At 41.0% G+C, this 24,158-nt stretch overlaps 1 protein-coding gene across 5 annotated transcripts in view; it reads left to right on the forward strand.

Moving 5' to 3' along the window:
• PPM1L (protein phosphatase, Mg2+/Mn2+ dependent 1L) overlaps positions 1–24,158 on the forward strand; it is a 309,827-nt gene that overhangs the window by 275,236 nt on the left and 10,433 nt on the right. For all 5 annotated transcript variants that reach the window (XM_050779923.1, XM_050779927.1, XM_050779924.1 and 2 more), the window contains one exon: positions 21,046–21,207. In XM_050779923.1, coding sequence (XP_050635880.1) covers positions 21,046–21,207 — 162 coding nt within the window. The remainder of the gene's footprint in view (positions 1–21,045; positions 21,208–24,158) is intronic.

The following is a 24,158-nucleotide window of genomic DNA, read 5'->3' on the forward strand; positions in this document are numbered from 1 at the left end:
TCAGCCTCCCAAGTAGCTGGGACTACAGGTGCCCACCATCACATCTGGCTAATTTTTTGTATTTTTAGTAGAGAGGGGGTTTCACTGTGTTAGCCAGGATGGTCTCGATCTCCTGACCTCGTGATTCGCCCCCCTCGGCCCCCCAAGTGCTGGGATTACAGGCATGAGCCACCGCGCCCGGCCATACCTCATATTTTAAATGATAACAAAAAGCTTCTTCCATGTGGCAAATTTAGATAGAAAGCATTGAATGAACCTGCTTCCCATCTGCTGTTCAAACTGGAGCCTGAATCAAATAAACTTCTCCAAATAAATGCTACAATCCTGATTTCTGCAAGCCTTTGGGCTTTTAAACCTTGGTGGTCCTATCTCAGGCAACGTATACCCTCTTTGGAAACTGGATATAAATCTACCGGGTTTGGATCTGGAATTAGTTGGTCATTCCATTTGTGTGCTCTCTCTAAGGCGATGATAATTTGCCATGGTTCATGATCATAGTTTGAATAGTACTAGCTGGCCAAGTGCTGGTGCTTAGTGAAACACATACTTATATCTTTAGACACCCCTTTCCTTTCTTCTTTGACATGAAGCCATTTCTTTCAAGGAGTGACACTTAAGCCTTTTTTTAATTGAAATTTTAAGTGCAATACATAGTTTGATCATTCTGGCCTCAGAGATTTAATTCTTAAGTAGTGCTAAGACCTCTCCCACCTTTTAAAAAACTCACCTGGATGTCATTCAACCATTGTATCAAGGGACTGATATAACATGTGTACTTAATTAAAGATTCTTAAGGGTGGGTATTTTCCATTGCCATTAGTTAAAAATTTGCAAGCAAGAGCAACATGTTCCCTGACTCTCCATAAAGTTAAACATGCGAACTGAAAATAGAATGAGAGAAAATCAAGCATGGTTATTTACTTTCTACAGTGCTGTAATTGGGCACTATAGCATATGGCCAAAACCTTTACTATAATATAATTAATCACAAAATAATCCATATTTTTTTTTGTGAACATTCTAAAGTCAGAGTGGGAATTTGCTTCTTTTTTATGTTGAGGACTAAGCTCTCTCTCTTTTTTTTTTTAACTTGCCCAAATTCCTATCTAAGGGGTCTGGGGAATCATACCGTAGAAACCATAAATTCTCATCAGATGGGTTTTATTCAACCCTATATATTGTGACTTATTTTCCAACCTGACTCTGGCATAACATTATAAGACAATTAAGAAAATCCAATTATTTTATCCCCAAAACATGTTTATTTGCCATATCTTGAAATGGCCCTGCAAAGCTGTCCTTTGTGGGGGACAATTTGCATCTGTAAAGGATCTCTGTTAACATACCTAGATCTGTCTCTTCCAGGCCCTTCCAATCCTAAAGAGATTACCTAAGAGTGTAGCACCTTTTAAAGATCTGAACAGGAAACATTTGTCATCTATTGTCTCTAAGGGCAGCCACTATAGAACTTCAAAGGAACCTTGGCCTCCACAATCTTTTATCTTAACCTGGACATTTTCTTTCTGTCAACTCCAGGTCTTTAGACAAACTCAACCAATGACAAACTCAACCAGTTGTCAACCAGAAAATGTTTAAATTTACCTATAGCCTGGAAGTGCCTCCCTCTGCTGGCCCCGCCCTGGCTTTGAGTTGTCCTGCCTTTCTGAACCAAACCAATGTATTTCTTAAATGTATTTGATTGATGTGTCATGCCTCCCTAAAAGATATAAAACCAAGATGCACCCTGACCACCTTTGGCACATGTTCTCAGGACCTCCTGAGGGCTGTGTCATGGGCCATAGTCACTCATATTTGACTCAGAAAAATATTTTAGAGTTTGACTTTTTATCAACAATGTTTTCTTTCTAAATACAATTTTCTTAAATGGTGCCTGGATATCTATTAATATTTGCAATTTGGTAATGTTTAAAAGCTTTGACATTTCCTAATGTCAGAAATTTCCATATTGAGATTTGACATATATTTGGACTCACATAAAATTAGACATCCTAGTCATTGTTAAAAAATATTTTTAAATCTTTAAGTTAAGGAAGATAAAATCCCTTCTTATTCATTTACTTATTCAACTTCCCACCACCACCACACATACATATACATACTCATACACCACACATACACATACATACTCATACACCACACATACACATACATACTCATACACACCACACATACACATACATACTCATATACCACACATACACATACATACTCATACACACCACACATACATATACATACTCATACATGCACACATACATATACATACTCATACCCCACACATACACATACATACTCATATACGCACACTTACATACACATACTCATACACCACACATACTTATACATACTCATACACGCACACAATTCAAACCTTCCTCCCCACCACCCTTGGCTAACTCCCCATTCATCAGTCAAAACTCAACTCAAATAGCTCCTCCTTGTATCACAGCAGGCTGGTTTCTGTGCTTGGTTCTGTCAACTTCAACTATAATAGAACTGTTGTTGTTCTATTCTTCCCTCTTTGGCCTCCCATTAAGCTGTCACTTCTTTACCTGAAGTTCTTTTGTTTCTGAGTTCACAACACTACCAGAATTCCTGGCATAGCAGAAAGTGCTTGTTAAATGCCTGCTGAATGAATGAATAACTTCAGCCACCAGGCTAGCGAGCGGATGAGTTCAGAGGCTATATAAACAACATTCATAGGCTCAGCCAGAATCTTGTTCCAGCCAGAGCAGCAGAAGCCCAGAAAGTCAGGGACAATGCCACCCTGGGGCTTATAAGTCCTTCAGGGGCTACACAAGGCCAGACAACTCAGGAAACCACCTGCGAAGGTGCCCTCCCTCCCTGGTTCCATGCTGCCTGGCAGTTTTGTGCGGTCTGTGGGCCTAGATCAATTCAAAGTGAAGGAGTTCTCTGAAAACCTAAAAACATTGTGTTTTTTTTCAAGTCAGAGGTTGACTTCATTACATTTGCCTGGAAAATAGACTGGTAACAAGTGAAAAACTACCTGAAGAAGCCAGTTCAACTTGGGGTGGATCCAAAAGGGCAGTGGGGCCGTGAGAAGCTTCATTTCTTAGCAGTCAACCGGAGGCAGTTTCCAGGGGTCCTGGGAGGAGGGTTTCGATAAGTGGAAGTTGTGCCCCTTGAAGTGCTCTTATTTTTCAGTTTAAAAGATGCCTCCTGCCATCCACATATTATGCACTTGGGGATTTCAACCTACTTAGAGCATAGTCTTCCCTATTTAATCATAGACTCTCCTCATTCTTAACTGATGTGGCCAGCTTCTTTATCTGTTTTGTTCACATGGTGTTCATTTAAACCTCAAGTGTTCATTTAAACCTTTGGGACTGTAACTGCTAAAGCTCTTTTCACATGTGGAAATATATGAGCCTTCAAGTTTCGGTTAACAGATGCTTGAGCCAGCAGCCTGGAATATGCCCCAGTTCTAGGGTGGTACCCAGAGTACTGGGCTGAGCAGCTGAAATGCAGCTTAAGTTCCGGTTTCATTGCGAATCACCCACCAATGTTGAATTGGTTTCTGAGTCCCTGAGCCTGTTGCCTTATTTGATGAATAAAAATTAGTAATATAATTCAGGACCCTTGGAAGAAGTGTTTGATATCACTTTGCTAACTCTGAAGACTCCAGTTCTGTCTCTGATGCACTGGAAACATTGCTTTCTAAATACCCTAAGAGCCCCTTCAGCAGGAGATTGGCCTCAGGGTGCTGGGAGACATGTATCTGGTGGTGTTTCTAAAGTGATCAGCTCCCCCTCCTCACTTTATCCCTTGGGCTTGTAACTTTCTTGTTTCTGGCCTCCAAGGAAATCACATCTTCCAGCTCAGCCATGAATTCAAAAAACAGTTAAAAATATTTTATACCTCATTTGTATGCTGTACCAGAAAGATTTCTTTGAATATCTCATTTGTATATTGCTCTGTATATATTTTTGAGACCGAGTCTTGCTCTGTTGCCTAGGCTGGAGTGCAGTGGTGCGATCTTGGCTCACGGCAACCTGCGCCTCCCGGGTTCAAGCAATTCTCCTGCCTCAGCCTCCTAAGTAGCTGGGATTACAGGCGTGTATCACCACGCCCAGCTAATTTTTGTATTTTTAGTAGAGATGAGGTTACACCATGTTGGCCAGGCTGGTCTCAAACTCCTGACCTCAAATGATTCACCCACCTCAGCCTCCCAAAGTGCTGGGATTATATGTGTGAGCCACTGCACCTGGCCTGCCCTGTATTTTTTTTTCCAGTGGAAGCAAATACAGGTTGAGCATTGCAAATTCAAAATCTGAAATGTTCCAAAATTCAAAATTTTCTGAGAACCAGCAGGGTGCGGTAGCTCATGCCTGTAATCCCATCACTTTGGGAGGCTGAGGCAGGCAGATCACTTGAGCCCAGGAGTTCGAGAACAGTCTGGGCAACATGGTGAGATCTCATCTCTCCAAAAAATACAAAAATTAGATGGACACGGTGGCACACACCTCTAGTCCCACCTACCTGGGAAGCTGGGGTGGGAGGATCACTTGGGCCCAGGAGATCGAGGCTGCAGTGAGCCAGGATTTTGCCACTGCACTCTAGTCTGGGCAGCAAAGTGAGATCCTGTCTCAGGGGGAAAAAAAAAAAACCAAAACAGAAACAAAATCTTTCTGAGTACCAACATGATACTCAAAGGAAATGCTCACTGGAGCATTTTGGATTTTGGATTTTTGAATTTGGGATACCCAACCTGCATAAACTTTAAAGAATCCTTAAATAAAGCTATTTGCTGCCAAAGCTAACTGTCTCTTTGCCATACTCCTAATAAGGTTCTACATCTTGCAGAAATTTTTTAAAGCCTGATTTAGGGTGTCAGACCTGGGTTCAAAATCTTGGTCTTCTACTCAAAAGCAATGTGATATTGGTGAGCTTCTTATTCCATATCTGTGGAATGGGGTAGAGGGTAGTAGTAATAATCCCGTGTACCTTGCAGGATTTTTGTGAAACTGGATGAGGTCAGGTTTGCGTGAACAGCGAAGGGAGTGTCTGGCACATTGTAGCTGTTTATAACATTTCCTATTGTGACTTGACATCTGGTTTGAGATTCTGGCATCCTGTAACTCTTCCTTCTCACCAGCCCTGCCCTCCATCAGCCTGGTCCCCTGTATCATGTGATACCCACTCAGTAATTGCCCGTAGCAGAAACAGACTCACCACCTGTTCTAGAGCTGGCTCTCCCTGGTCAAGGCTTCCCACGCAGCAGGTGTTTCATAATCACCCTGTTCCTGCTGCCCTCTATCGCTTTTCCCCTGACCTCCCTGGCTATCCCTTGTCCCTTCCTGGGCAAAAGCATCTAACCACATGGTATGGTGGTGTTACCTGAGTGTGGTGTCAGCGAACCCAGAGCTTTCCAAGCCTACCGATGATGAGTCTACGACCTGGCGTTCCCTGTTCCTTCTGATAGTGTTTTTTTCTCTCTCTGGAACTACATTGGCCAAAACGGAAAACAGGGAGGCAGTAAGGTTTATCAGTATTTCACTTGCATAGCCACAGTCTTCAGTGACTGAAATGACAGGTTGATGCAGTGAGGAAAATCAAACAACTATCAAAAAGTCCAGTCAAGTCATTGTGGACCATGACAAAAGACCCTCAGTAGGAGAGGAAAAAATGCCTAACACCAAGAAACATGAAGGTAAAAAGCACTGAATTTGGTAAAAGTGAAGTAATTTCTATAAATGAGTCATATTATATCTAGAAAATCAGGAAAATTTCAGAGAAGTTTTTTTTAAAAATTCAAATCAACTTTCAAAACTGATATCCTTTTTTCTTCTAATATCTTTTGCATATATTTGTATACACATTTCAAGTATTTATATGAATGAAATTGGAATATTTTATATCTAGTTCTTTTCAAGTAAAAATGCTAATGTAATATTTATTTTTAAATTTTATAAACAGTGTTTTATTTTTTACTTAAAATATGAGACTTTCTCATGACAATATATATTCTTCAGAAACACTATAATTAATGTCCTTATAACGCTTTCTTGTTTGGATAGTTAATAATGCATTTTGTCATACTATAGCTACTCATTTTGGCTGTCTTCATTGTTTTGCTACTTTAAGTAATTCTGTGAGGTCAATCCTTGTACATAAAGCTCTGTTCAAATCTCTGATTATTTCCTTAGGATAAAATCCAAGAATTGGCATTATTATGTCAAAGAGCATAAACAAGTATTTTTTTTCTATTCTTTGTTTTGAAAGTGAATTACAAAGAAATCTTCTTTTGGGCCGGGCGCGGTGGCTCAAGCCTGTAATCCCAGCACTTTGGGAGGCCGAGACGGGCGGATCACGAGGTCAGGAGATCGAGACCATCCTGGCTAACACGGTGAAACCCCGTCTCTACTAAAAAATACAAAAAAGTAGCCGGGTGAGGTGGCGGGCGCCTGTAGTCCCAGCTACTCGGGAGGCTGAGGCAGGAGAATGGCGTAAACCTGGGAGGCGGAGCTTGCAGTGAGCTGAGATCCGGCCACTGCACCCCAGCCTGGGTGGCAGAGCAAGACTCCGTTTCAAAAAAAAAAAAAAAAAAAAGAAATCTTCTTTTGAAGGTTGCTCCTTTCATTTGATTTTATTCTACAGATTGCTTCTTTACCTCCTTCTTTGTGTCAAGAACCATATTAAACTATGTGAATTCCTCTCTCTGCTGCATGTGTAAGAGAGAGTTGAGGTCTCACTTACTCCCAGCTCTCCTCTCCACCACCTACCTGCCATCTCCTCAGACTGAGACAAGTTCCCCTCTCTGCTATCACCCACACCCATACATCCAGGCTCTCTCTCTCATAGCACTGTCATAACATTTATCATGCTGAATTCTAAGTGTCTGTTTGATTTTATTTTGGCATTAGACACTAAGTGCCTTGGGGGTAAGGACTATATTTTATTTGTCTTTATTTCCCCAGAACACACATAGTACTTTGTACATAGCAGGCACTGAATGACGGAACAAGGAACACAGAACCATTTAGTCACCACACACACACACACACACACACACACACACACGATCCTGTCCTATATTATTAAGTACAGGAGATAGAAGTGTGAGGGAGAAAGAGGGTCATCTTCATGAAGTAATATGCTTGTATTTTCTCAGATATAGATGCATAGATGAGATATCACTTTTTGATATGTGTCCAGATAGGCCAGATAGAATTAATATCAGGATTTTATCAGGTCATTGGGACTTCCTGGAAACATAGCTTTAGAGTCAGTTTTATAGTCTGCTGAGCCCAAAACAAGCTAGAGAATTAATAATATTATTGGATCAAATTGGCCCAAAATCTGATTAGGGGTTATTTATCCTACATCCACTTGATAGCCCAGTCTTTATTTTGTCCCTTTGAGTGAGGTTATAAGTGCCTGTGTTCTGTTTGGATGGAAAATATCATCTGGAAATGATTTATGAGTAACTGCAGAACCTGCCAATGGCATGCTTTACAAGGGCTTATTTCATTCACTTCCAGGTATATTCCATAATTTCCTGATTTTCTCAGGTTCTTTTTTGTAAATACCAAATTGAGCTTATGTTTTTGTCCCCCTTTTCCCCAGGGGCGATCTAAGTGTCAGGATGGTGTTACTGTCCTGGCATCTGCGGGGGTGACCCAGAGTCTCCATGACCTGTGGTCGGAAGGCCCACTCATTGGGGCGCTGAAGCTCCTGAGAGTGACTGTTCTCACTCAATGGGAGGCCAGCGGTTCTCCGCAGTTTTCTCTGCTTCACACTCTACTGTCCAGTTAGCTTCTCATTCAGCCATTGCCTCTCCATACTGGAGCAAAGGTTTATGATTTATTAGGCTATTCCCAGGAAAGCAAGTTCTAAGTCTTCTATGCTTTAAGCTCCACATAATTCTTGGAGATCCTCACATCAATGACTCCCTCTTGTTTTCCTCTTTGTCTTCCTTGCATCTTACTCTACTCACACCCCTGCTGTCTGGCCAGCCTTACTCATCAGGGAGAGCAGGAAGAGAGTACTCATGGGCAGGAAAACTCACTGTTTGCTCCATCTTCATAGGCCTGGGATGTGGTCCAAAACCTTGGCTGATAGACCTGTAAGAATATTTTTATCTTGAGAATATTGTCACTTTGTGACTTTCCACAGTCTCCTTGAAATTCAAAAGCTAAGCATAACTATTTCTTTTTCTTTGCATTTCAGCCATAGCAATCCTAATGGTCCCTAGGACAATGAGTGTCTCAAGCTGAATGGAAGAGGGTCATATACATGCAAGGGAATGGGAACTTAATATCTCTAAATATCATCCTACCAACACATGTGTGTGTAAATAGATTGATAACTATATGGTCATTTATATAAGGATAACCTAATAATATCAAAGTACAGGTTTGTTTTTCATTAAAACTATAGGAAAGAGGGTTGATTCTACACCATGAACAAAAATGTTAAAGAAAGTGTACCGGATGCTTCAGGCTGTGCTTCTCATGTTCAATCTTCTTCTCCCCTTTTCCTCTCTCTGCTTTTCTCCTCTCTGCCTTTTATTGAAAGACAGATGCCCCTTGTAATAAGGCTATATTTCAGAAGTTCCTGTTATACCCCACACCCATAGCCCCATAGCATTCATAAAAAAAGCAGAGACCATCCTTGTAATTTACTGGGAACCCTAAAAGAGAAGTGAGACCACTCACTGAAGAATCCTCAAATAACATGAAGACATGAAAAAATATAGCTGGTGCTTCTCTGGCTTATGTAGGAAGAATCAAAGCAACCATGAAATTAATTTTATTTACCATTAAAAGATACTGGACTTAGAATTCATGTTGTGATTATGTAATTATAAATTAATTTCAGTAGCATCGTATAGTCTGAACGAAATGCCAGCAATAACTATGAGAAGTATGCTAATGAGTATCACAAAAGCTTGTCTGCTTGAATGGACCTCAAAATAGTCATGCCTAGAGAGTATATATGAAAGCTCCTGCACCAAGTGGACCTGCTGTGGTTTCCTAAGACTCTCCAATGCATGTGATCAGTTTACTAGGAAGCAGCTCTCTTTAATATGTTCATACTTAACAGAAAAGGAAGGACCAAGTGTGAAATAAACACTAGTATTATAGCAATTGAAATGTGACGTTGAAGAACATTTCGATTTCAAAATAATATTCATGAGAATCAGATGACACATCTACACTTTAACTCTGGTGAAGTGTGAAAATTAAATGAATACTCCATCAGATTCTGAAAGCTTGAATTATGACCCCCACCTCCCTCACTAAAGAGATTGTTTTTCATATTTAGGGTGGCATACCTCATTTGTGGCAAAGATCTTTCTGGCACTGATACCCTGTTTCTCACTTTATTGTAGCCATCTTATTAATCACTGTGTCTGTTGGGGGAGGAGCCCAAGTATACCTAAATCTAAAATTAAACTATATAGCACTAGGGTTTAAAATAATAGAATTTGTCATCAAGATGACTGCCTCACATTCAGCCAGTGTCAAACTCAATAGTTGGTATGTTTGCTTATGCAAAAATATCAGAGAGGAAAGGAAAATTTTAATTTGTAATGGATCTATTTCTCATAAAATGTCATTCCTGCCACTCTGCTCTTTAGCGTGTGATGAGGGGAAGCTGAGGCAGCTTCTATTATATAGGAAGATCCAAGGAGGTGCCATTTTAGAGGACCTTGGGTCTCCACCCAGTCCAGGGGATTCACATGAGCCTCCCTGCATATATGGGCGTGTCCCATCACTGTTGTGTCTGCTTGGAAGCCCACAAAGATGGTTTGCTATCCTAGTACCTCAGGTCTTGATGGAAGAAGGCCTTGGTGTGTTCTTAACAATATCCTTTGCCTCAGATATTTTGTTGTCAGTGTTTCATTCTTCCCGGTCAGGTTTTAGGGCTGCTACAAGTCTCTCCATGAAATAGAAACCCCCTAATGTGCTGTTCTGCTGAACTTCCTCATTGACTGACCTTGTTCTATGATGTCTTTCTTCCTGGGGCCAGTGGGTATGGGATAAAGCCTCCAAGCAGGGTTGCCCATATGGTTGTGTATGTTTGGATTACCCCACCGCTCTGGGAGGCACCATTCACACTGTGGTCATTGTTGATTTAAATATGTATTACAGCCATTTTATAGGGATGGTAGTAAAGGGTCTTGATGAAGACATACCTTTTTCTGGTTTGCACAAAAAAATTAAACACAAGGTAGCAATCGCCTGCCTTGACGTTGAAAGCAACACTCTGGCAACAGACTAGGTGGGTTCTGCCCCTTACTAGCTGTACGACGTTGGGCTAGTCACATAATCTCTAAGTTTTATCATCTGTAAGATAGGAATAATAATAGTACCTCATAGGCTATTAGGATTAAAGAAATTACATATGCCACGGACTAAGTACACAGCCTGATGCATGGTGAATGCTCAGTATATGGCAGCTGTCACAATGTGGCCCATTTGTGTCCTTCCTTATAGATAGATCGTTTCCTAATTTCCAATTACTTTCTACCAGTCCTCTCTTAACATAAAATAACTTTCAAGCCCATTACTACAAGACTCATTACAGTGGACCTATGGATTTGTGATTTGAATCGTAATTAGTATTAATTTAATAGCCTCTTGCACAGAGTTAGACTAATGTGTCAGGTGACACAGTCTTAGCCCAGCCACACACATTAATATGACTCTGATGAGGGCCTGCCTCTCAGCAAAGTCAGAGCAGGGGGTTCAAGGACTCAGGCAATAGACAAGAGAGAAAAGAAAGAAAGATAAAAGCTTACTGTTTATAGTGTTTTCCACACAGGGTATCATCCCTGACAAGTCTGTCTATGCCATGGCATTGATTATTAGAAGAAAGACTCGTAAAAAGCTCTAGGCAGGTCAGATTTTGGCGGACCTGAAGATTATGCAGACAAGAGTAGGGGTCAGGGAGTCTTATCTGAGAGCTGCCAGGTACTTTATCTGTGTTTCAGGACAGGGCTGATCACAGTGTTGGCTGTGGAAGATGGAGGCTGGAAACCTCTGCTGACAGTGATCTTATCTTTCCCATGTGATACTTTCATTAATGACTGCCTTCACCTACTCTTTCGCCAGTATGTTGCACTCCAATATAATTTCTGTCCGTTATCAGGCCTTGATGTCATCTAGGCCCTGAAATTGTGTTATTGAACTAACATTCATTGTCAAACCTTTATGAGATAAACCTATTTTATTTCTCCTCATCCTATAAATGTGTTGATTCTCCCGTGCTGTGTATAATGAATGGCCCTTTGGCTGTTGCAATACCCTCACTGAAATCTTTGAAGTGTGTGTGTGCCTATCTCTCTGTGTCTCACCCCCTTTCTCCTCCTCCCTTTCCTTACCCCTTGCCACCCCTTCCTTACCCTCCCCAATCTGTCTCTGTCTTTCCTAAAGAACAAAAATGGCAATTTCCCTTATTCTCATAGAAAAGACTTTATGTCACAGGAGGGAGCTGCTATTAGCATAAGCAGCCTGGCATTGTGTGGGTGAGTGTCCACGTGCATTATCAAGCAAGGCTTATAAACCATGTTAATTCCACACAGCTTTCTCTACTCCATCCAGCTTCCTATCCCTACCCCAACAACATAATAAGTGACGTCACTTACTTAAGAAAATGTTGCACTAAGGTGGATTTTCATAAAATAAGGATTTTCAGGACTCCAATTTTAAAACCATACCTGTGTGCCTACAGAAAGGTTCGAGGGGGGCAAGGGAATGAGGATCTTGATTGGCACCTAAGGCAGAATGTTTCCACTGAGGAGAAGGATTGGGTGGTATTACTTAGAGATGCAGCAAGGCAGTGCAGGGAGAGCCTAAAAGCAGCTGAGGCTCTCATGTCACCCAGACACTGATGAATAGTCATTGATATTTGAATCTGAATCTGAATGTGTACTATCAAAATGGCTGCTGTCATCATTGTTACCACTATTCCTCTGAGTCCTTTTCCATCTCTTCCATCTAACTCTTTGTAACAGGATTGTTAGTTCTATATTTTGTTTTATATATTGCATACTTTGCTTAATGCAGTAAATATGCTCCTGAAACATTGTGAATAAGTAAAACTTCACCTTACTGCAACATTTAAATAACATTAAATTCATCTGAATACAGAAAAATATAAAGAAGAAAACAAAAAGATCCAAAATCCTATCACCTAGATAGCCCTGTTAATATTTTTAAAAATAAGAATATGTGTGTGGACATGGTTAGAGTGTCTATATTTGCATAGTATAAGGGGTAAATTATACAAGTAGTACAATTAATAGGTATAAATTGAAAAGCACCCACATTTCTTTCACTCCCACTCCAATCCTTAGCCCCTCCCTCAGCATTATGAGTCTGTGCAGTGTACAAAGCACTCTGATAAGAATATGGCAATGGGCTGGGCATGGTGGCTCACGCTTGTAATCCCAGCACTTTGGGAGGCCGAGGTGGGCAGATGACCTGAGGTCAGGAGTTTGAGACCAACCTGGACAACATGGTGAAACCCCGTCTCTACTAAAAATACAAAAATTAGTGGGCATGGTGGTGCACGCCTTGTAATCCCAGCTACTTTGGAGGCTGAGGCAGGAGAATCATTTGAACCCAGGAGGCAGGCGTTGCAGTGAGCCAAGATCGCGCCACTGCACTACAGCCCAGGCAACAAGAGCGAACCTCCATCTCAAAAAAAATAAAAAAGAATACAGCAATGAATAAGGCATCTCCCTGGCCCTAAAAGGGACTTTCAGCCTAACGGGCCAAAGAATCATAAATAAGGCATATAAATAGCATGATATGTGTGATGTACAGTAAGTTGGCAGCTGGGCAGCCATGAGATGTGATGCAAATGTTACCCTCAGCTGCTACAGGTCTCTATTGTGATTTCTTCCCTCCTTTGCCTCACCTAACTAGCCAGGTGACCTTAAACAAATACCTGAGCTGTCTGTACCCAATTTATGCATGTATAAGGTCGATGTGATCATTCCTCCCTGTCTGATGAGCTTTGAGAACTGAGTGCCAGAATGGGTAAGAAAACACTTCACAACTCATAAAACAGACCAGAAGTGTAAGATTTCATTGTCATCTTTATTGTTATACAAAGGGGTACTATGAAGAATCATAGTAATCTTGGGCTTTAATTTAATAGAAAGCCCGGGAGCACAGGGTCACCAACAACCCGGATTTGACCAACAGCTGCCTTTTGCTTGGCTTGTACTGCTTTTTAAGATAAAAGTTGCCAACGTTTAAAAATCAGGAGAGTTCATACAAAAACGACTTCCCTTGAAAAATCGGAGGAAACATTCCCAGTGCACCTGCATTCCTACACAGCAACCATTTTCATTGCTGAGGAACTGCTTTCCCCTGAGCACGTGTTCTCTGGTTTGTTACAAGTCCCCCGCTCCCTTTTGTAGCCCCAACACTGAAACCTGATGTCAGTTTCACTTGTCATCATGCTTGCCCTTCCTTAGAGCCGAAAAATGTTTTAGAACCCAGGTTCCCATCAAAAGTAGCAGGGTAAAGCTACGCCAAGAAGGCCAAGATTTTTTCTTACACCTGACCTGAAAGGATTGGAGTTTGCAATTTCAATTTAAGACCTGCAGAGTATTCAAGCTGAAAGGGGCCTGGAGGTTAACTAATCCAAGCCTCTTGTTTTTAAGTTCCAGAGAGGTTAAGTATATAATATAAATAAAATGTTTAGCATTATAATAAAATACTTAAGTAGTAGGGACCATCATTTTCTTTTCTTTTCTTTTCTTTTTTTTTTTTTTTTTTGAGACAGAGTCTCACTCTTTCAGCCAGGCTGGAGTGCAGTGGCACTATCTTGACTCACTGCAACCTTTGTCTCCCAGGCTCAAGCAATTCTTCTGCCTCAGCCTCCCGAGTAGCTGGGATTACAGGCATGTGCCACTACCCCCGGCTAATTTTTGTATTTTTAGTAGAGACAGGGTTTCACCATGTTGTCCAGGCTGGTCTCGAACTCTTATCCTCAGGTAATCCGCCTGCTTCAGCCTCCCAAAATGCTGGGATTACAGGTGTGAGCCACCACACCCCGCCCATCATTTTCATTATCACTAAAGTGACAATTTGGGATTCCCAGGTTTTTTAGTCATTTACTCATTCAGTACATATGCATTGAGCAATGTGATCATGGATAAGACACTTGAGGTTTCATGGAAAAGAAACTGTTTTTATCATAGTGCTTTGTACACTACACAGACTCATAATGCTGGGGGAGGGGCTGAGGATTGGGGTGGGCATGAAGGATAAGACATTTGAGGTTTCTGAGTCCCATTTTCCTCATCTGCTTAGAGGGAGAATACTGGCCCTCCCTACCCTGAATGTTTGAAAATCAATTGCAAGTGTTTGTGAGCCACTTAGTAGAGTTTATAGTACTGAATGAATCATTATTACAACTTTGTTAGGAATTTAACTGAGAAAGTTTTAAAACTATTTATAACGAGGAGTTTAAAAGATGTCTGAGATACCCCAAGTTACATAATCCTCATTAGGATTTACAGTTTTCTCAAGCTCTACTTGTCAAATGAATTAATTGTCTAATATTATCCAACCAAAATATTTAGTTTAGAATAACTTTTTTGTGTATTGTTACTTAGTCTGCATTCCAGAAATTAAATCAGTGGGGAGAATGTTGGTTTACAGGAATAGACTGATACATAATTTGCATTTGTGTGTCTTCCCTATTAGGCCAACACAAAAACATGCCCATTTTGCTGAAGTACATATTGAGTTCAGAAGCAGACACAGATGGTCCTCATAATGACCATTGTGATGTACCTTTATTGCTTCACAAAGTGCCATGGCTTTGGGTGGTGTGGTGAGGATGGAAGCCCTACCCATATGTTGTTTGCACTGGACCAGAATCCTGGATGGAGGAAAGAACTTGGGACATACCTGGGCCAGAAGTTCTCTCCACCTACCAGGAGTGAGCATGTGAGCATGAGCTGTACATGTACGGGAGGGTCATCGTGTTTTCATCAGTGTGTAAAGTGTATTTTGCTACATCTGATAGCTCCTTGTATGGCAGTAGCTGGACGATGGTGTTGTCCATTGTGGTACTGAACTGGGCTCAACTGTCAGAGCAAGACTTTAGGAGCTTAGCATTATGTCAGGTCAGGACATTATGTGTGAATGCTTATTCACTCATCTATTAATTTGTTTATTTAGCAAATGTTGGGTGCTTTTGATATTCTAGACATCAGCATTATGGTGGGAAAATCCAAAACTTCTGATACGGTTAGGATCTGTGTCCCTGCCCAAATCTCATGTCAAATTGTAATCTCCATTGTTGGAAGTGGGGCCTGGTGGGAGGTGATTGGATCATGGGGGCGGTTTCTCATGAATGATTTATCACCGTCCTTCTTGGTGCTGTTCTTGTGAGATCTGGTTGCTTAAAAGTGTACTGCACCTCCTTCCTCCTGCTCCAGCTATGTGAAGGGCCTCATGCCTCCTTTGCCTCCTGCCATGATTGGAAGCTTATTGAGGCCTCCCCAGAAGCAGAAGCCACTATGCTTCCAGTACAGCCTTCAGAATCATAAGCCAATTAAACCTGTTTTCTTTGTAAATTACCCAGTCTCAGGTATTTCTTTATAGCAGTGTGAGAATGGACTGATGTATCTTGTGAAGTTTATATTCTAAAGGGGAAGACTGACACTAAATAAATAAATAGTCTAAATAAATAAGCAAGATATCTACATAATTGTGTGTTGTAAGGGCAGTAAGCAAAACAATGAGGAAATACAATCCCTGTCAGAAAAGGCCTCTCTGAAGATGTCACACTTGGGCTACAACATCTTCATATGGGTCAGTCAGCCAATGTCAAGCACAGGAGAACATGTCGGGCAGAGAGAACAGCGAGTACAAAAGCCCAAAGATGACAAAAAGGTTGGCATGTATGGGCAACAGGAGGGAGGCCTTGAGCAAGGAAGGGAGTGATGTGACATGATATTAGACAAATTAGCTAGGGGCCAGGTCATGCAGGACTTGCCACCATTGTTTCTCACCTGGACTACTGAAATAGCCCAGGGGCTAAAATGACAGTGGTTGGGACTGGAGTCAATGCAGTGAGAACAAGAGAACTGGAAGGGTTTAAGAGATATTTTAGAGGTAAGAGTAACAGAACTTAATGATGGACTGAATGTCAGGAAATAGGAAAAGAGAAAAAGCCAGGATGATTCTTAGGTTCTGGCTTGAGCAATGGATGGATTATGGTGCCATTTTCTGAGGCTTAAAAGTCAAATAATTTGCCAGACCTCACTTAGCTAGGACATTGAAGTCTAGTCCATGTGAATTCACCTTTTTTTTTTTTTTTTTTTTTTTTTTTTTTAGCCTTTTGGTTTTTTTTAAACCTGTGAGATAAGGTTATTAGGTGAAATTTTCAAGATCTCTTTCAGATTTGCAGTTAAGTTCTCATCTAGATTAAATCGTTAATATAGAAATATCCTGAGGTTCAGAATTAAGTAACATTGTCAGGCCCTGGTATTTTTGATAAATACAGTGCTATGATGGAATAAATATTTTATCTCAGAACTAATAGCCAGAATCTTGCAAGTGTTTTGTCTCAAGTATAAAAAAGGAAATGATTTTTTCATTTTCTCTTGGGCATAATATCTTTTCTGGAGTTTCCCAGTAACAAGCAATTCGTTCTGTCAAGCAAGATTAGATTGTAAGCTATCTGTTACAATCCTAAGCTAAAACTGCAAAGCCCAAACAATAAGCTGGTTTTGGTGTCCTGGTTTGTTTCAGATCATTCTTAAGCCTCCCACCCCGGTGCTCAGCCTTGCTTTGCACATATTATTTCTCCAGAACCACACACATCTCACCCAGGATGGGGGCAGGTTTCCTCTGTAGAGAGAGGAATGGAGACATTTCAGTAATTCAGAATATATCTATAACTCATAACCCTGCTATCTGGGGCTCACCCATTTTGGCCAGGTCTAAGATTCTGTTGCTAACATAGGCAGTATAGTGCTGAAAACTTCACCATGAGGTAGATCTTAATTTACCCACAGAAACAGTGGGATTTGTTTGTGACAAAGGTGGGTCATAAATCTTAAGTATATTCAATAGCATGTGAGTACAGCTAGCCCTTCATGTCCATGGGTTCTGCATTTGTGGATTCAACCACAGATCAAAAATATTTTTAAAGCAATAAAAAACAATATAACAATAATACAAATTAAAAAATAATATAACAACTATTTAAATAGCATTTGCATTGTAGATTATAAGTAATCTAGAGATGATTTAAAGTATACAAGAGGATGTGCATAGGTTATATGCAAATACTAAGCCATTTTATATAAGGGACTTGGCCACCCATGGATTTTGCTATCTGTAGGGAGTACTAGAACCAATCCCCAGCAGATACCAAGGGACAACTGTATAGCTGAACAACCACACTCTAAATCTCTCACCAAATTCAGATATTACAGGGAACAACAAAAAAAAATTCAACTCAAAAAGTCTCAAACAAGAAAGGCATTTATTGTCTCATAGAACAAAGACAGGGCAGTTCTAGGGTGGTTCAGCAGTTCCCTGATATTCTCCGGGACTCAGGCTCTTTACTGTTTACCTCTGTGCTCTACAGTCCTGCACTTGTTGCCATGACCCTAAGGGATATCCCTTCATAGCTGCACGATGGCTGCCACACGTCTGGGAAACACATAGGCTAGCACTGGGCCAAACAAACAGTTATTGTCTGCTCTGTGTCTCTTTTAGTGGGGGGGTGGATGCCTTTCTCAGAAGCACCCAGCAGACTTTTTTGAGTCCTTGTCCATGGAATGCCCAGTTTCGCCCATCTAGATATAAGGGTATTATCCTAAACTTTTCCCCTCATCCTTTATTCTTCTCAGTTTCTATGACTGATACATTCTGGTTTTTAAAAACCTGTCACAGGAGCTGGGCACAGTGGCTCACACCTGTAATCCCAGCACTTTAGAAGGCCAGCAGGAGGATCACTTGAGGCCAGGAGTTCAAAACTAGTCTAGGCAATATAGTGAGAACCCATCTCTAAAAATAAAAAATAAGAACCTATCACATATCCTCTGTCCCTATATTTACTACATTAATTCAGATCCTCATTAACTCCACCTGTTCTCACTGCTCCCAATATATCTATCTTCTGCATTGCCCCTGGAATCATCTTTTAAAACATGAATCTCATTGTGTCACTATCCTGCTTAAAACCCTTCAGTGATTCTTAATCACAAAATATGGGACTAAATTTTATTTTATTTTTCTAGCTGCAAGAATGACTCCTTCTCCCTTGTTTAAAAAGAAATCTTGCATGGCAGCTCACTTGTTAGCTGTTAACAGGTGGAAGTAGAGCTGTCCTAGTTGAAATGTGGCTGGAGAAGGGGCCTTTAACTCAGCCAGTTGGATTCCTCCCCTTCCCTCTCATGGAGGCCCTAAAGCCTTTCCTTGGATCCCCTGGAGTACAAGCAAATGGAAATGCCTACTAGGCAGTTGGTGTACACCTCAGGAGTGTCAACCAGGCTAACTGCATAGACTTAGAAAGTGTGGAAGCCAAGGTCGGTGACACACTCACCCAAAAAGTACATTGTGAGAAGAGAGTCCTATAGAGAGAGGATTCCAAGAGTGATGCTGAAGTAATGCCTACAAGCCATGTAATATCCCATGAAGCAATCTTTCTGTTTTACCTTTCAAGACTGTGCCTTATTGGAGAATTTATGCTATGATTGTGTAGGACAATTTAACTCAATCAGATGCTTGAGGACAAAGTGAGGATATGTTGAATACCAAAATTTCAGTTTCCAGTATCAAAAAAACACTATCAAAAACTGAGAACAACAATTTCTAATTGTGCGGATTGTGCTTTTGCTTAATTTTCATTCTTATAGCTTTTTAAAAATTGTTTTGATAATCCATGAGATTAGTCTTTTTTTTTCTCAAGGCCTTTTGTATTAGAAATCCTGCAGTAACCAACATTTCATGTGTTTCCATATCTGATCAAGCCATTTTTAGTTAAATAAGCTTAAGAATGGAATTTCAAGCAGAACTATAATAACTGATTATGATAGTTATTTTAATTATTCTCTCTGCTCTTGATATCAACTTGTATTTATTCTTTATGTCTATTTAAGAATTCAGTGTTGCTTTTTTTTTTTTTTTTTCTGTTGGTGGGAGTCTAAATTAGTTCAACCATTGTGGAAGACAGTGTGGCAATTTCTCAAGGATCTAGAACCAGAAATACCATTTGACCCAGCAATCTCATTACTGGGTATATACCCAGAGGATTATAAACCATTTTACTATAAAGACACATACATACATATGTTTATTGCAGCACTATTCACAATAGCAAAGACTTGAAACCAATCCAAATATCCATCAATTATAGACTGGATAAAGAAAATTTGGCACATTTACACCATGGAATACTATGCAGCCATAAAAAAAGATGAATTCATGTCCTTTGCAGGGACATGGATGAAGCCGGAAGCCATCATTCTCAGCAAACCTACACTGGAACAGAAAACCAAACACTGCATGTTCTCACTCATAAGTGAATAAGTGGGAGTTGAACAATGAGAACATATGGGCACAGGGAGGGGAACATCACACACCAGGGTCTGTCAGGGGCTGTGGGGCAAGGGGAGGGAGAGCATTGGGACAAATATCTAATGCATGCGGGGCTTAAAACCTAGATGACAAGTTGATGGGTAGAGCAAACCACCATGGCACATGTATACCTATGTAACAAACCTGCACATTCTGCACACATATCCCAGAACTTAGAGTAACATTTTTTAAAAAAGAATTCAGTTACTTATTTTATTTTATTTTTTTTTCAAGCCAGCACCATGGTGTGCACCTGTAGTCCCAGCTACTCCAGAGGCTGAGGTGGGGGAATTGCTTGAGTCAAGGAATTTGAGGTTTCAGTGAGCTATGATCACACCACTGCTCCCTAGCCTAGCTAACAGAGCAAGATCCCCTCTCTTAAAAAAAGACAAAAAAAATTCAGTCTTTTTTGTTGTTCCATGAAAACTAAAGAGCCATTTAGATACAGTTGACATTCTTGTTATGGAATATGACCTTAATGAGGAAGGAAACATTAATGAAGACTAATTAATGCATAATTTTAACAAGTAAGGGTGATATGTTTGAAGCTAGAGCTGAATGGGTTGTGCATTTCAGCAGATATTTGCATATTGAGTGACACTGTCAAAAAGGAAGAGGTGAACAGAAAGGAACTGGACAGGGCAGGCTCCAACTAGACCAGATTGTTCAACTCTATTTGCTTTTATCCATTCCCATTTCAAAAAGAATTTCAGGAGAGCTTGTCCTTTGTGTCTTGTGTGGGCTTCAGGCAAGGACATCTTCAATCTTGCTTCCTTCTGACTCAGACCACCCTCTCCCTAGGCTTCAGTTCCGTCATCACCAGAGCTTTTTCTGCTTCTGTCTTTATGGTCTGCCTCCATCACACCCTGGAGCTGACCTGTTTCTGGCCACCAGTCTTTGCTGTCAGACTTTGAATAGGCAAGCTCATCCTGCCCCGACATCACAACTTCCTCATGCTCCACAGGATTCAGCTGTTGGCATTTCTAGGCCCTCCTAGAAATGAGGAGCCCACCACACCGCCCCCATCCTTCCCACTTCCAACTGGGACTTCACAGAAACTCAGCACCAAGCAGAAGCCTAAAGTGTGTATCAGTTGACTGAAACTTCAAACTGATTTTGTTTCTCTCCTAATCCTTTTAAATATGATATGTGTTTAAGAGTAGCAGAGACAAAGTGATTTAGGAAAATTATAATGTTATCCTAGCCTATTTTAGTGACACTCTAATATGGTTAAGAAAATTGACTGTCAGATTTGATCATTGTTGTCGAAGCGAACAGCCGTCATTTTCAGAGTGGCTGGAGTCAAATTCTCACCCAGCAATTTCTTCTCACCCAGAAGCAATTTTAATGACTGAAGAATCCAGTTACCACAAGAAGCGATGGAACCTGAATGCATTGCTGACCTCCCGCATTGTCTCTCTCTTCTGTTTTTAAGGCACAACGTGTTTGATTGCTCTGCTATCAGATAAAGACCTCACTGTGGCCAACGTGGGTGATTCGCGCGGGGTCCTGTGTGACAAAGATGGGAACGCTATTCCTTTGTCTCATGATCACAAGCCTTACCAGTTGAAGGAAAGAAAGAGGATAAAGAGAGCAGGTAAGCTTGTGAACACCTCCAAGAAATGTCTACTGTCTTGCTGGTGAACAAGGCGGCTTGCTTGGGGAGCTCCTGGATAAAATGTTCTGTTACCCGGTATTAGAGAGGCTGCTACTGTGGTAACTGAGATTATACAGAGGCTGCTACTGAGGTAACTGAGATTAACTTTGTATCGTTGCCTATCAAATAAATGGCCACTAAATCTGTCCTTCGTAGCCAAAGATTCCAAAAGAACTAAAAAGCCCATTTCCAGTTTAAAGGCTAATAAGATCTTTGGGCCCCTGGTCCTCACTTTTCTCTAGCCTGTTGCTATATGCTGCTTCCCTCGGAGCCACACCAAATTACTAATCATTCCTCAAAAGACCTTGTTTCCAATACCTCTGCGCCTTTGCAAGTGCTGTTCTGGGTGACAGTTACTTATCCCATAAGATTCAGTTTAAGGTGTTCTTTTGGAAGCTTTCCATGTCACACTGTGGCAAGGGCCTTCCAAGTCTGGGGTGGATGCCCCTCTGCCTTTCCCCAGCATCCTATGTGGATGTCTTGGGTCACCTTTTACAATACATGGACATACCTGGCTCTCCTATCTGCCTTGCCTTCCTGACTGTCACCTCTTTGAAGACAGGAACTTGGTTTTGTTCATCTCTATACCTTGAGCATCTGGCTCACTGCCTGGTATAAGTAAATATTTCAGAGCAAGGTTAGGGGTAGAGGGGCCCCTTATTCATTCATTCATTCGTTTATTCAATATTCTAGGAGCTGGGGATAAAACAAAGCCCCATTCCCAAGCTTTCACGAAACTTATATTCTGAAATTGTCATGGGGGTGGGGAGTGGAGTAAGTAGACATTAACAAAAAAAATAGTAAAAATAAGTCATTGATATAGTGTATCACAAGGTGGTAACTGCTATGGAAAGACATGAAGCAGGTAAGGGGAGTGTCAGGGAGTTGCAGTTTTAAGTAGTGTGGCCTGTGTGGGCTTTGCTAGAGTGACATTTGGACGATGACAAGGAGGATAATTATCAGTTGATTATTACATTTTCATAATTAGATTTCAGAGGATACCTTTACACCTATGGAAGGGAAGCATTCTTTTGCTTTTCAGACTGAGAGCTGCAGGATGTATGCTGTTCACGATGTGCCAGGCAGCAGGTCAGCTGTCAAAGGGGAGCAAGCGAGGTGCTCATAGACACTAGTCTGACCAGGATGGGCCCCTGCTCTCTGGGTTAATCTGCACATTGATCTCTACAGGTCAGCTTCTGCCCAGTGAATGAATTGAATGAACCTAATCAACATTTTAGTTTTCACAGTAGGGAACCATACTGTTAAGTCAAAATGTGTTGAATTTTATTACAACCTCCTGCTTCAGTGACTGCTTGAGTTGCAAAATAGTTTTTAATGAAAGCATTGGTCAGGTTTTCTGTTGATGGGATGGAACAAATGGTATTTTAGGAGCATCCATCAAGCTTAGATGACCTCCAGGCAGTAAAAGCAAAGTTTGCTGGCTTCCCACTTACAAAACACCATCTCCCTGTTAAGAGTCTGCTGTGAAATTAAGGTACAAGTTAGCCCACTCTTGCATCAACACAGGCAAGGATGTGTACACAATACACCTGAAAATGTCATCTTACCATTCGGTACTCTTTTGAAATGTCATGGCCATTTTATCCTTCCTCTTCTTCCCTGCCGTACCCACTACCCACGCCTGCACCCTACATTGATTCTTTGTAGAAGCAAATTTGGACACTGTCTCCAAGGTGGTTAATTTAACCTCTCTGTTCTTTTACATAATTTGATCAAGGGCATATTTTCTACAGGGCTTAAGAAACAGTGATTGGTTTTACCATCTTCATGTGTGTTTTCTCTGGCCTCAGCCTCTTTTCAGGACATCTTTCCCCCTCCTGCTTAGCATGACAGTAAGGTCCAGCCAGTCTGGGCCATATACATGTTGGGCTTTCTGTCGCCACTCCTTATACTGTTTCCAACAACATTAGCTGTCATTTATTGTGTGCTCACCCTGTACTGGGAGCAAAGCCTAGCACTTTATGCATACACTTTCTCTTTGCCTGTCTTAAGAGGTTGATAATATTATTCTCATTTTGTAACCAACAAACTGGAACTTCACAGAGGCTTACATACCCAAGCACACACAGCTAGTGAATGGTGAGACTACAGTTGAATCCCAGGACGGGGTTTTATGCTCTTGCCTATTAGACCACACTTCTTGGAATGTCCTCCTACGTATCCTGCCCATAGATGTTTCACCTATCACTCAAAGCCCACCTTTAATGTTCATTACTCCCTCATGATCAGAACTGGGAATCATCCCTCCCTTCTCCATCTGCCTACAGCATTTAGCAGACACTGGTCTCACCGTGAAGAATACCACTTCGTGCTTATTGTATTTATTACTTTCTGTGACTTAATTCTCCCGCCAGGCTGTCTACTTTTTTAAAGAAAGGTCTGGATCTTGTATAACTTCATATCCTGCACATTGCCTTCCATGGAGTAGTAAATATCTGACAAATATGTGAATGGAGAAAAAAATAATAGATACAGTTATTAAGCGTATATTATGTTCAGGGACCTTGCCAAATGACTTATGTGGAATAAGACCTTCATTTCTCAACAACCCAATAAAATAGATACTGTCTCTATTTTGCAGGCAGGGAGACTAAGGATCAGAGAAAGAGTTTCTCATCCAAAGTGAGACATGGCTAGAAGAGACAGAGCCAGGAATCACATTCAAGTAGTCTGACCTGAGCCTTTAATGACTACACTAATATGTGCTTTTTCTTAATTTTGATCCTATTTGGGGGGACAGAGCTGTTTTGAGATCTATATTGGCACACTTAAGGGTGGCCTCAGGCCAAATGATATATATGCCTGTGACCTGCCTTTCAGCATTCCTTTGCCACTCTCCTTGAATCCCTATCCTCACACTCTCTACTGTC

The sequence above is a fragment of the Macaca thibetana genome, chromosome 2 (assembly GCF_024542745.1).
Source record: "Macaca thibetana thibetana isolate TM-01 chromosome 2, ASM2454274v1, whole genome shotgun sequence".
Taxonomy (NCBI): Eukaryota; Metazoa; Chordata; class Mammalia; order Primates; family Cercopithecidae; genus Macaca; species Macaca thibetana.